The 11,886-nt window shown below is 36.8% G+C and overlaps 2 protein-coding genes across 2 annotated transcripts; both read left to right on the forward strand.

The window, feature by feature from the left end:
• Window positions 1–818: 818 nt before the first annotated feature.
• On the forward strand, window positions 819–7,302 carry LOC149000910 (gibberellin 20 oxidase 1-like). Its single transcript, XM_089139234.1, has 4 exons — window positions 819–1,384; window positions 3,397–3,718; window positions 3,827–4,084; window positions 7,258–7,302. Exons 1-4 carry the CDS (start codon window positions 819–821, stop codon window positions 7,300–7,302), a joined length of 1,191 nt encoding a protein of 396 aa, XP_088995360.1.
• A 109-nt stretch (window positions 7,303–7,411) lies between these two features.
• LOC149000911 (uncharacterized) lies at window positions 7,412–11,571 on the forward strand. Its single transcript, XM_089139235.1, has 7 exons — window positions 7,412–7,560; window positions 7,671–8,129; window positions 8,311–8,844; window positions 8,963–9,515; window positions 10,108–10,461; window positions 10,697–10,934; window positions 11,222–11,571. Exons 1-7 carry the CDS (start codon window positions 7,412–7,414, stop codon window positions 11,569–11,571), a joined length of 2,637 nt encoding a protein of 878 aa, XP_088995361.1.
• Window positions 11,572–11,886: the final 315 nt, after the last annotated feature.

Below are 11,886 nucleotides of genomic sequence, written 5' to 3' on the forward strand. Positions count from 1 at the left end.
ATGAGAATCCTCATCTGTATATTAAAATAATATGATTGGTTTGATTAAATTATGATTGTATACTTAACGAATTCTAAAACATATACGGACAAACAATATATTATAGTCACTAAGTGTACAAAAAAATTTTAGTTAAAAGATTTATAAATGTGAGATCATGATGAGAGAGAGAGGGTGTGTGAAGATTTAAGTGCCTTGCCAATTGCGATTATGTTCCAAATGTGTTTATTTTTTTTTTGGTCCTAGCATATAAATTTGCACAAAGTGGTAATAGCTGTTCAAATATTAATTATCTTTCCATAACGGCTATAATCTATGAAGAAGATTTGATGAATATATTCTAAATTTTCTTTATTAGTACCGTTACTTCAATACTAATTAGTAAATCTCCTTCAAGTACATGTATCTACATAAACCAGATGCCCAGATTCATTTCATGTTGCCTTTCGTCCTGTCTGTCTGGTCGTCTGAACGATGTCCAGATTAGTTTAATTACAATCCTCAAATGCAAAGATTGAAACGAGTTCAGTCAATTTAGAAATGACTGTAACATAATCAAATTGTTTTCAACAAACATGAAACGATTCCATATGTCATTCATCTGATCCTTCTTGGTGAGGCATATGTCAGCTCGGAGCTTCCCCAACCCAGATGAGGAAACGTATTCTTTTTATTTATCTTTATTTAGTTAATTCTGGAATGTATCTGAGGATGATTTTTTTCCCCAAAACGAGGAATCACTAATGAGGAGTTCATATATACAATGCATGGAACATGTAATATTCACAGAACAAAATTTGAGAGCTAAGAGAAGAATCATGGTTACTTCCGGTGGCGACGTTTCAATGATCAAATGTTCCGTGGTGCCGGTGGAGCCAGAGCCGGCGAAGGCAACTGCAGAAGAAACTATAATTTTTGATAATTCCATGGTTCATCAGTACCAGTCCAACAACTTACCAGCCCAGTTCGTATGGCCTGATGAAGAAAAGCCCTCAGCGGACGTAAGAGAACTTGATGTGCCGAGCATCAACTTGGGTAATTTCATTTCTGGAGATCCAGTTGCAGTCATGGAAGCAACCAAGCAGGTCAGAGAGGCCTGTGAGAAGCATGGGTTCTTCATGATTTCAAATCATAATGTTCTTGATGATCAGACAATTGCTGAAGTTTATGAGAAAGTGAAGCTTTTCTTCAAGATGCCACTGCATGAGAAGCAAAAGGCTCAAAGGAAGACTGGTGAGGGCGTTGGTTTTACCAGTAGCTATACTGGTAGATACGCCACAAAGCTTCCATGGAAAGAGACACTCTCTCTTCACTATACCAATGCCAGTGATACCATTGAGAAATATTTCCTGGATGTGTTTGGTGAAAGCTTCAATGACTATGGGTGAGCATTTTTATTTAACTTTTAATTTTGAAAACCCTAACATTTGTATTCAAGTCTTTATATTATCTGTATTGATGTATTGGTTTTGAATGATCGAGGGTAGACGAACCAGATTCATTGATTGTATTTTTCTTTTTAGCAATATAGCCTTGTATCAGTATGCAATTAGTTTTTGGCTGAACCACTTGACCCTTGGTCTAAACCCTAAATTTTAGTGGGAGCATAAATGGGTTTGGATCCTCCATCCAACTGGAAGAGGACTGTGTTTCTCTCACATTTTTCCCGTTGTCTATTAAGAGAGAGTGTTTAGGGGGGGGGGTGGGTGGAGTGGGGTAGGGGCGGTGGGGGAGGGGTCACCTTTAAACAAGGACAAGATGAATTAGAGATGGACTCTCTCCTAAACATGTGGTGGAAGAGTGTGAGTGGAGCACAATCCTGGCTTGGGGTGAAATCTAAGACCTAGATATAGATTTTGTTGACCCAACTTTTACCATATGCTATGCTACTTGATAGTCCTAAAAAACTCAATTTGATTGTATTCTCAATGAAATCATTGAGTTTTTTGCTCTTTGTTTGTTACTGCAAGTCTCAAAAGTCGATACATGACATTTTTGACATCTAATGGTTGTGATCTCCAAGCCTTTGTAATCACAACCATTAGATCTCAGAAATATCACATATTGCCTTCTGAAAGTCACGCGAGAAATACTCACACAATGGTAAACAAAGTATCAGGTTTTTGTTGTCAGTCTATGATTTATGATTATTAAAAGGGTTAATAATGAGAGGAGTTAAAATCAAAATGTGAATCAATGAGAACTAATTCCATACTAGAAATTCAAATTTTTTTTTTGTTGGTAAAAGAGAGCATTTTATATAGGGGATGCAAATATTACATACACCATCAGAAAGAGTTGAACCTTTATGGTGTGTCTATCTCCACCTTTATGGTGTGTCTCCGCCTCTTTGGCCACCACAGTGACAACCTTCTCCACAATACTAGTGCCACCGCCGCGACTACCGAGTCCTCCACCCTTGTGGTGTGTCTATCTCCATATTTATTGTGTGTCTCCGCCCCTTTGGGCGTTAGTGGATGATACATTTATCTTATCCATTGTGCTTAATTGTTGTTGTGGTTGTTACAGCCATTATTCTAAAGGTTTATTGGGCTCGACCCATTCTTTAGCTTGGATAACCCTATCTATTGCATGTACAATAGCTTGGTCAATTTATATTCCTTGGTTCAGATTGAATCTTGTGCTTTCATGTATCTATCCTTTGTATTTTTTTTCTTCTTTTGTATGTCTGTATTTCCTTTGGAGTTTATGAATGAAGTCTTTAACTTCTTACCCCAAAAAAAATCAAAAGAGTCGAACCCATGACATCTTCCCTAAGAGGTGTTGGTCTTACCAATGGATATGAACAACCCTGTGTTAGAAATTAAAATTTTCAAACTAAAGGAAATAAAAGATACAAAATCAAGGTCAAATTAATGTGGAAACCATGGATAGAATAATTTGAATTTGTGCTTTAGTTGTGAGAAATAATTACACGTTTGAAAATCTTCAAGTTCAAATATATTCTTCAATAGCTGCATTACTAAAGTGTTCATCGGTATAGAATCCCTTGTGATAGACATCTAAAATCTCAGATTGAACCCCAGTGCTTATACTTTATCAGTGTTAAATTGCTCACAGGTAAGGCTGCGTAAGAAAATTATCTCAGATTCTGCTTGTGCGAAGAGCCTTTGGCATTGAGTTTGCACTGTATGAATGTCAAATTGGGACTGAAACCATAGGAAGAGATTTTGCTACTAGGGAAATAGTAGGAATGTTCCTGATACAAGATTGACAGCCAAAAACATGAGATCTTAAAGTTTAATTTGGAAAATACAGATCACAGGAGTGTTCCTATGAACTTCTCATTTCCTTGATTGTTTTCCTTCATTTCATTCCAACTTCACTCTAATCTTTTTGCTCATATATATATGTTGTTCAATTTCTTCCATTTAGCAAATTATACCAGGAATATGGCAAGAAAATGCATATTCTTGTACTTTGGATCATGGAGCTGCTGGGGATGAGTCTCGGAGTTAGCCGGAGCCATTTCCGGCAGTTCTCTGAGGATACCAATTCGATATTGAGGCTCAACTACTATCCAGAATGTCAAACACCAGATCTTACCCTTGGAACTGGTCCTCATTCTGATCCAAACGCTTTAACAATCCTTCACCAAGATGATGTTGGTGGCCTGCAAGTTCTTGTGGATGGAGAATGGCGTGCCATAAGTCCTCGTTCTGATGCATTTGTTGTCAACATTGGAGATACTTTCATGGTAAGACTCCTAACAGCATTCATTTTATACTTATTTCACTTCTAACGAATTAGGGTTGCACCAGAATCTCATCTTCAGAAACATTTGTTTTGTTGTACATTTTATTAGGCTCTATCAAATGGCAGATACAAGAGCTGCTTGCACAGAGCTGTGGTGAACAGTGAGAAGCCAAGGATATCTATTACCTTCTTTTTCCAACCAACGCAGGAGATGGTGGTGAAACCACCAAGTGAGCTGGTTGACGATGAACATCCAAGGAAATATCCAGACTTCACATGGCTGCAGCTGCGTGAATTCGCTCTGAAGCAATACAGGGCTGACATGAACACTCTGGCTTCCTTCTCCAAATGCATTCAAGAGGGAAATATATGACAAAATATCAAGAATGTTGTTAGTTTCAGTTATTTGGATTATGGTAACTCAGGTTTCTTTGAAATAAATTCCTAATGAAAGTTTGTTTAATTACGATTATGATTTTTCAGTAACATTTTGGGGTGTTGTGTTTTTCGTCATATATTTTAAGGAGTCTCTGAAAATAAAATCTCCCAGTAAATGGAGCGGTTATGTTCTTTGTAAACACACATTTTTGTATTGCATTGCTCTATGTTTTTTTTCGATCAAAGCATTGCCCTATGTTTAGGTATGAGAAACATATCAGATATGCTTCTCAGAAGGCCAATGCTGATATATGGGAGAGAATAAAATGCTGACTTGAGGATATGGATTGATCTGCAGTAAGAGTGATGAGCTTAACATATGGATATGGATTTGCCTTGATGCATATTAACACATGTAGTGGTCATGATTCTATATGAAATCATTTGATTTTTCCTTTGTGTGTTTCAAATATGGAAAATGAATCTAATTTGCTTCTCTAGAAACTTGAATTAATGCTGAAGTGAATGAGAAAACTGATTTGTCAAGCCAGAGGGTATGAACTTGATCCAACTGATATCCAAGTTTGTGGAGGCACTTAGTACTGGCATTTGCCTCTACATGAATATGTTGATATAACAATAAGCATGTTTGTAAAAATACTAATATTTTTCTTTCCTTCCGTTGTTGTAATAATATGTTATATATCTTTGTTCATTTGGAATTGCTGGTGGTTCATGTACTTCATAAGTCAACTTTAACAACTTTTCATTGTAATATATAATGATTTATTGTTATACAATATTTTTTCTTTATTTTTATTTTGGTACATGAAAAATAGTGCATACATATTAAGATTTTGATAATTCTAAATGTTATTTGTCACTTTAAGTGTATGTTTTTTTTTCTAGATTAGGATGATGGTTTTTATCAATTAAAAAAAATGGTATTTTTGGCAACGGTTATATATTTGTACCGTCGCTAAAAATGTGATAAATACCTAATAAAAAAAAATTCATTTTCGGCGACGGTTTACAAGCAACTGTCACAAAAAAATGTGATTTTTCGGCAACAGTTAATGATCAACTATTGCTCAATAATGTGATTTTCGGCGGCGGTTTACGGAAAACCGTCGCTCAAAAATGTGATTTTTGGAGACAATTTACGAGAAACAATCGCCGCTAAAAAATATTTTTCCAGTTGAACCTAAAAAATCGTCGCAGAATAGGTGATGGAAATCGTAGGCATTTATTTTTTGCGGCGGTTTCAAAACGTTTCCAAAAATGGGTTTTTTTTGTAGTGTTTCCATTAGTGCATAAGTTGAGTTAATTAATTTTTTAAGTAAAGGATAAAACTTTATTCGATATTAAGAAGAAGAGTTATATTCATAGGAACAATACTCAAACCCCACAACAACATTTGTCGCACATACACCCAAACTTACAGGTTTCTTTATCATAAGATAAAGCATAAAATAAAACATAGCGACAATTAACAAAACCTGAACCTAGGCAACGACGGGGAATCCCACTGCAGCTCCTTAAGAATAGGTTCGGGCCATGCCCCTAAAGGAGCTAAAGTCTGATCCTTTGCAGCCGATTTAGCTAGAAAATTAGTGATCAGATTGGCTTTGGGAAAGCAATATTGTGATATCCTCCAATTGAGCTAATTAACAAACCTTTAAAACTGGGGGCAAATTTATCATTTGATCATCGTTAGTATGAGAATCTAACACAAAGGAGAATCCCTTAGTGCGAATTTACTCTTTACTCTTTTTGAGTCAATATTGGATTGAATCATATTTTCCTTATATTTTTCTATTACGCATTAATTCAAGAGGGAATTTACCTTTGAGCACTGACAAGATGGATTAGAGGTGGACTCACCTCTTAAATATATGGTGAATGAAGGTGAAAATAGTGTCTTCCTCCATCTATGAGGTATGTGAAAATAATGTTTTCCTCCACCCATGAGGGAAGAGAACTAACTCTCTCTCCAACAACAAATAGAAGGTTACTCATAGGTAGTTTGTTGAGTAATTATTTAAGTTTCCAGTGATTACCAATAGATTAGGAAAATGTGTTTGATATTAACAAATTATTTATCGAATGGTTGGTATTTATGCAAGTTCAGTGGTGAGCTTTGAAATTATTTTACCAAAAAACAAAAATAAAGAGCTTTAAAATTACAAATGGAAAATGGCAATGCATGCATGGGTAACTGTAAGCGGTTGAGCTAATTATAATAATACATGGGGAAGATCAAACGATTTGAGAGTTTCATTCTGAAATAGTTTACTTAGCATCATGGCCAAGTAATATGAAACGTTGCGTTGCAGAACTTAGAAACGTTCGTTCTTGGTCTTTATCTGCTTCTCTCTCTTTCATTTGAAACTTTTTATGATTCAGATGACACAGTAAGGCTGTTTCCTGAGGAGAAAGAACAGGTGCCTGCAGATGGAGAAGGCAATTTCATATAAGAAGGGAAAGCCAACAGACGCAAATTTGATTGATTTACTGTTTTCTTGGAGAGGAGAAGAAGTCTTCAGTGATCAAGTTTGGCGTTTACACCTCTGAAGTCTCTCTTCAAGTCTATTAATCGATTCTTCTCTTCGGTTTTCTTCTACGCTTTAGCTGGTTTTTGAATAATATTATATTTTTCAACTAATTTTTTCTCTTTGACGAGATGCTCATGATGCCTGTTGGCCTTCATCTGCTAAAGAGGAATTATCAAATCTGCTTTTGATTTTTACTATATTTGTAAAATTTGTAGACCATGGTCTACTGTCACCAAATGATTTCTCACTTTAAGTATTATAGATACAAATTAATGGCTCTCCTTGATATATTTTTTTTGGGGGTAACTATCCTTGATATGTTGATCAACCACTGGTCTTTCATGCTAGGGCTCAAGCTTTAATGATGATGACAAAATCCTTGCTAAAGCAGTCATGCAGGTCAAGCAAGAACTTGACCAGATTGATAATTTACTTCATGAGGATTCGGTACTATTCAAACATTCCAGATGGAAGGTATAAACAGATCCAAAAAGTTCATCTTCAACTAAAGTATTCTTCAATGTTAATTTCTGCATTAAATTTTCTGAATTTTGCAGGTTCTTTTTAGTGAAAACTTTAGGGATTCTTTTGGGAATCTGGTGTCCACACAAGAGAAGAAATGGGTGGTTTATCTATTACTGAAGCTCTCTAGTGGATGGCGACCAAAAAAAGGGAATGTATATACCATTTCAGAAAGTTCTCTACAGCTTGTGAAACAGATCAAAATTGGAAACTTGTACATTATTTGGTCTGTTGATATTATGAAATATGAATGCTACCTTCAAGTCTTGAAGATTTGGGATGTTTTACCTCAAAAGGAGATTTCCCAGCTGGTCGAGCGTCTTGATAACATCTTTGTAGCATTAACAGAGGATTTTCTCAGTCTTTGCCAAATCAAATGCATGGATGGGTATGTGTTTGGCTACTGTTTGACTTCAAGAAATAGGTCCTAATTACTTGATAGGCTTTTGCGGCTTATTTTTAATCAAGTAAGTTCTTATATATTTTTTTGGCATGTAGGAATTTGGAAGTTCCCATGAGCTGGCCAAGGTCTTGCAACATTGTTCAGTTTAAGAATACATGCTTTAAAAGCAATGTTGCAAGTTCGAGGATGAATGAGAGTTTGCTACTCATGAAGTTCTACTGCTTATCATCAGGTGTTGTTCGGCATCTTCTATCTGGACTTGATGGTAGTGAACTAGATCTTCCATTTGAAGTAACAGAGCAGGAGAGGGAGGTTATTCTTTATCCTCATAGCATGTTTATCCTTGGAAGGTCTGGAACAGGGAAAACAACTGTTTTATCGATGAAAATGATCCAAAAGGAGCAACAGTATTATCTTTCCTTAAAAGGAAATTCTGAGGTGGAGTTTGGAAAAAGTAAGGAAATTCACAATGCGAATGTCTTAAGGCAGATGTTTGTCACAGTGAACCCAAAATTATGTTCTGCTGTCAAGAATCAAGTTTCTCAGTTGAAAAGGTGCATAAATATAATTCCTAAAAATCCCAGTATTTGCTTAGCTTGGTAGTATCTGTGTCATGTTATCAGTTAATTTGCAAATCAGAAATCTTGTCAGTTCATATATGGAAACAATTTTTGCATAGCATGGTTTTTGTTTTTATTATTACTATTTTTTAATGTACATTCTATGCTGCTGCAGCTTTTCTAGTGGGGGAAGCTTTTCAGAAGCAGATTCAATTGATATGTACGATATCTATGACACAAATGTCTGCAAGGATATTCCAGGCTCTTTCGTTGATGTTCCTCCTACTTCCTACCCTCTAGTAATTACCTTTCAGGAGTTCCTTATGATGCTGGATTCGAGCAGTGGAAACTCATTTTTTGATAGATATCATGATGTAAATAAATTTCAACTGGGTGCATCAGGGAATTTTGATTCAGTTGCATTTCAGGCCTTCATCAGAATGAAGGAGGTTAGATATGAAAAATTCAAGTCGTTGTACTGGCCACATTTTAATAGTAAGTTAACGAAGGAGTTAGATTCAAGCATAGTGTTCACAGAGATAACTTCCCATATAAAAGGTGGAATAGGTTCAGGCAAGGCACAGGATGGCAAACTCAGCAGAAAGGATTATCTAGCCCTTTTTAAAGTTCGGGTGTCTGCCTTAAGTAGAGAAAAGAGGGAAGCAATTTATGATATCTTTCTTGATTATGAAGAAGAAGCTTATGAATGGTGAGTTTGACTTAGCTGATTTAGTTATAGACCTTCATCGACGATTGAGAGGGGAAAGCTATGAATTTGAGAAAGTGGACCTGGTGTATGTTGATGAAGTCCAAGATCTCACCATTAGGCAGATTGCTCTTTTCCGATACATTTGCAGAAATACTTCTGATGGCTTTGCTTTTGCTGGAGATTCTGCCCAAACTATTCATAAGGGGATTGATTTCAGATTCCAAGATATGAGATCACTCTTCTTCAAAGAGTTCCTTTTGGAATCAAGGACTAACAGCAACAACGGAGGGAAGAGAAGTAGCCAATCCCGTGTCCCAAAGATTTTCCAATTAAACCAGAACTTCCGAACCCATGCTGGTGTTCTCAATCTGGCACAGAGTGTGATTGACCTTTTGTATCGTTTCTTTCCACACTCTATAGATGTTCTACGCCTTGAGACAAGTTCTATAGAAGGAGAAGCTCCTGTTATACTTTACCATAGGGGTGATGAAAATCCAATCCAAAGTATTTTTGGCAACAATTGTAATAACACTGCTGGACATATGATTGGCTTCGGAGCTGACCAGGTCATACTGGTACGTGATGATTCTTCAAAGAAGGAGGTTACTGACCTTGTTGGAAAACAAGCTCTTGTTTTAACAATACTCGAGTGCAAAGGGCTGGACTTTCAGGTGAGCATATGTTTAACTTTCCATCTTGTGCAACAGAACTGCTTTTAGTGTCTTGTTCATTTTTATTTATTTTTTTTTTTCTTAAGTGCTTTTTGGTTTGTGTATGGGGGGGGGGGGGGTTGGGGAACGAAATTGAAGGATGTCAAATAGGGGTGTGGGTGGGGGAGAGGAAAATCCTAGCACTGGCATCACTGTAGATGGCTTTCCAAATCTGGTCAGCGGAGCAGGATTTGGAGGACCATCTATGGAGATTATGCTCATACCTGACGTGGGAGACAGTAGCACAGAACAATGCCCAGCGAACCTGCCCTATTGAGGTTGGGGGGGGGGGGTCTGCAGTAGGGTCAAAGAGAGGTAAGGCTGAGGGACCAAATCGCTTTATTGATGGGCCAGGAGAAGAAGAGGTACAAGGTTTCAAGTATGGAACATGAATACCTTGTTGGAGTTCTATATGGAAGCATGAATTTTTATGAGAAATAGCTTAGTTTGGCAGATAGGCAAAATCCATTAGTTTTACTGAATTACGTCGTTCAGAAGTGAATAAGATTATTTATACAATTCATAACTTTGCCCTTATTTTCCACTACTGCAGGATGTATTGCTATACAACTTTTTTGGCTCATCTCCTTTGAAAAATCAATGGCGAGTTTTATATGAGTATATGAATGAACAGGGTATGCTTGATTCCAATGCACCAAGGTCATTTCCAAGTTTTGATATGGCAAAACATAATCTTCTTTGCTCTGAGTTGAAGCAATTGTATGTGGCTATCACTCGTGCAAGAAAAAGGTTGTGGATCTGTGAGGAAAGCAATGCATTGTCTAATCCTATGTTAGCTTATTGGGAAAATTTGTCCCTGGTGAGATTTAGGCAACTTCATGGTTCACTTGAACATGGGATGAAAGTTACAAGCAGAAAAGAAGAGTGGCTTTTACTTGGCACAAAGGTATAAAGTTGGACAATAACATTGCTGGCCCATCCAAACCACATGACTCAGTATCTATTTTTGCGCATGTTTCTCCTGACATTTAGAAGATCCTATTGCAACATGCTCTTGAATCTATCTGTTCGAAATGGTTTTCTTGTAACTAAGTTTCATGTAAATCTGATTTCAGCTTTCTTGATAATGTGAGGGAGTAGTTCTAATTCCATCTTTATCATTTATACACATTTTTCTGCAGCTGTTTAATGAAGGACATTTTGATATGGCTGCAATGTGCTTTGAAAGAGCTGGAGACACGTATAGGGAGAAATGGGCTAAAGCATCTGGGCTTCGAGCTGCTGCTGACCGATGGCATAGCCCTAATTCTAAAATGCGGCGTATTGCTCTTCTAGAAGCTGCTGGAATTTATGAAGAGATTGGCCGAGCTGAGTCTGCTGCCAAGTGTTTTATTGAGTTGGAGGATTTTAAGAGAGCAGGTTTGATTCTCTCTGTTAATTCCTGTTCCCCTTAATTTACTTGTCTCTAATTGTTTTAGTGCCTTATGATTATCTGTTTCTCGTGACCGGTTATGTTGATAATTTTTTCCTGGCTTACTGAACTCTTATTATTTCTGGGTTTGATGTGAAGTGAGATGATCTAACACATAACTAGAGGGTAATCAACCTGTGTTTGTAATCTACTTCAGTTGTCTCTATGGTTGCTTGAAAGGCAGACACCATGTTAGCATCTATAATGCTTATTTTGTATCCTCCAACTGGTGCAGGTATGATTTATATGGAGAGATTTGGAGAATCAAGGGCTGAAGATGCTGGTGACCTTTTTTCAATGGCTGAATGTTGGTGTCTTGCTGCTAAGGCATATGCTAAGGGCAACTATTTCTCAAAGTGCTTGGCTGCCTGCACGAAGGGAAAACTCTTTGAGATGGGACTGCAATTCCTTAAATGCTGGAAAGAAAATTCAGCTTTTGATACATTGGCAAAACTTCGAAGTTTTGATGAAATAGAACAAGCTTTCCTTGAGAACTGCACAAGATGCTATCACAAGCTTAAAAATACAAAAAGTGCAATGGTTTATTGCAGGAAGAACATCAAATTGGAGCCAGCAAATTATTGACCCAGAGGTCAGCTTATTAGAAATTGAAAATAGTTCTTAAAGGGCTTCTCATGAATTCGGAAGTATCTCAGCTCAATATTGTCATGCTCATATAAATTTTTACCTTCATTTTTTTCAGCCAGAGCCTTTTAGTTATGAGTGGGAGCAGGAATTCATACTGGGTCAGATGAATCATGTGTTTACAACTGTTTCTTGATGCCCACTTGATTCCTATGAGATATGAACACTTCTATATATTCGAGAGTTTGTAATTACTCTTTGATGGATAGACTGGGGATGTTTCTAAGGAGACTAGAAATAATTAAAGGAGACATG

This window comes from Hakea prostrata, chromosome 11 (assembly GCF_041222555.1).
Source record: "Hakea prostrata isolate BN-2017 chromosome 11, UWA_Hpros_2, whole genome shotgun sequence".
In the NCBI taxonomy this organism is placed as follows: domain Eukaryota; kingdom Viridiplantae; phylum Streptophyta; class Magnoliopsida; order Proteales; family Proteaceae; genus Hakea; species Hakea prostrata.

Coding starts and splice junctions, on each gene's coding strand:
- LOC149000910 (XM_089139234.1), top strand. CDS start 819: ATGGTTACTTCCGGTGGCGACGTTTCAATGATCAAATGTTCCGTGGTG. Junction 3,719..3,826: donor ACATTGGAGATACTTTCATG/GTAAGACTCCTA, acceptor ACATTTTATTAG/GCTCTATCAAATGGCAGATA. Junction 4,085..7,257: donor AATGCATTCAAGAGGGAAAT/ATATGACAAAAT, acceptor TCTGGTGTCCAC/ACAAGAGAAGAAATGGGTGG.
- LOC149000911 (XM_089139235.1), top strand. CDS start 7,412: ATGAAATATGAATGCTACCTTCAAGTCTTGAAGATTTGGGATGTTTTA. Junction 8,130..8,310: donor CAAGTTTCTCAGTTGAAAAG/GTGCATAAATAT, acceptor ATGCTGCTGCAG/CTTTTCTAGTGGGGGAAGCT. Junction 10,935..11,221: donor GGAGGATTTTAAGAGAGCAG/GTTTGATTCTCT, acceptor CAACTGGTGCAG/GTATGATTTATATGGAGAGA.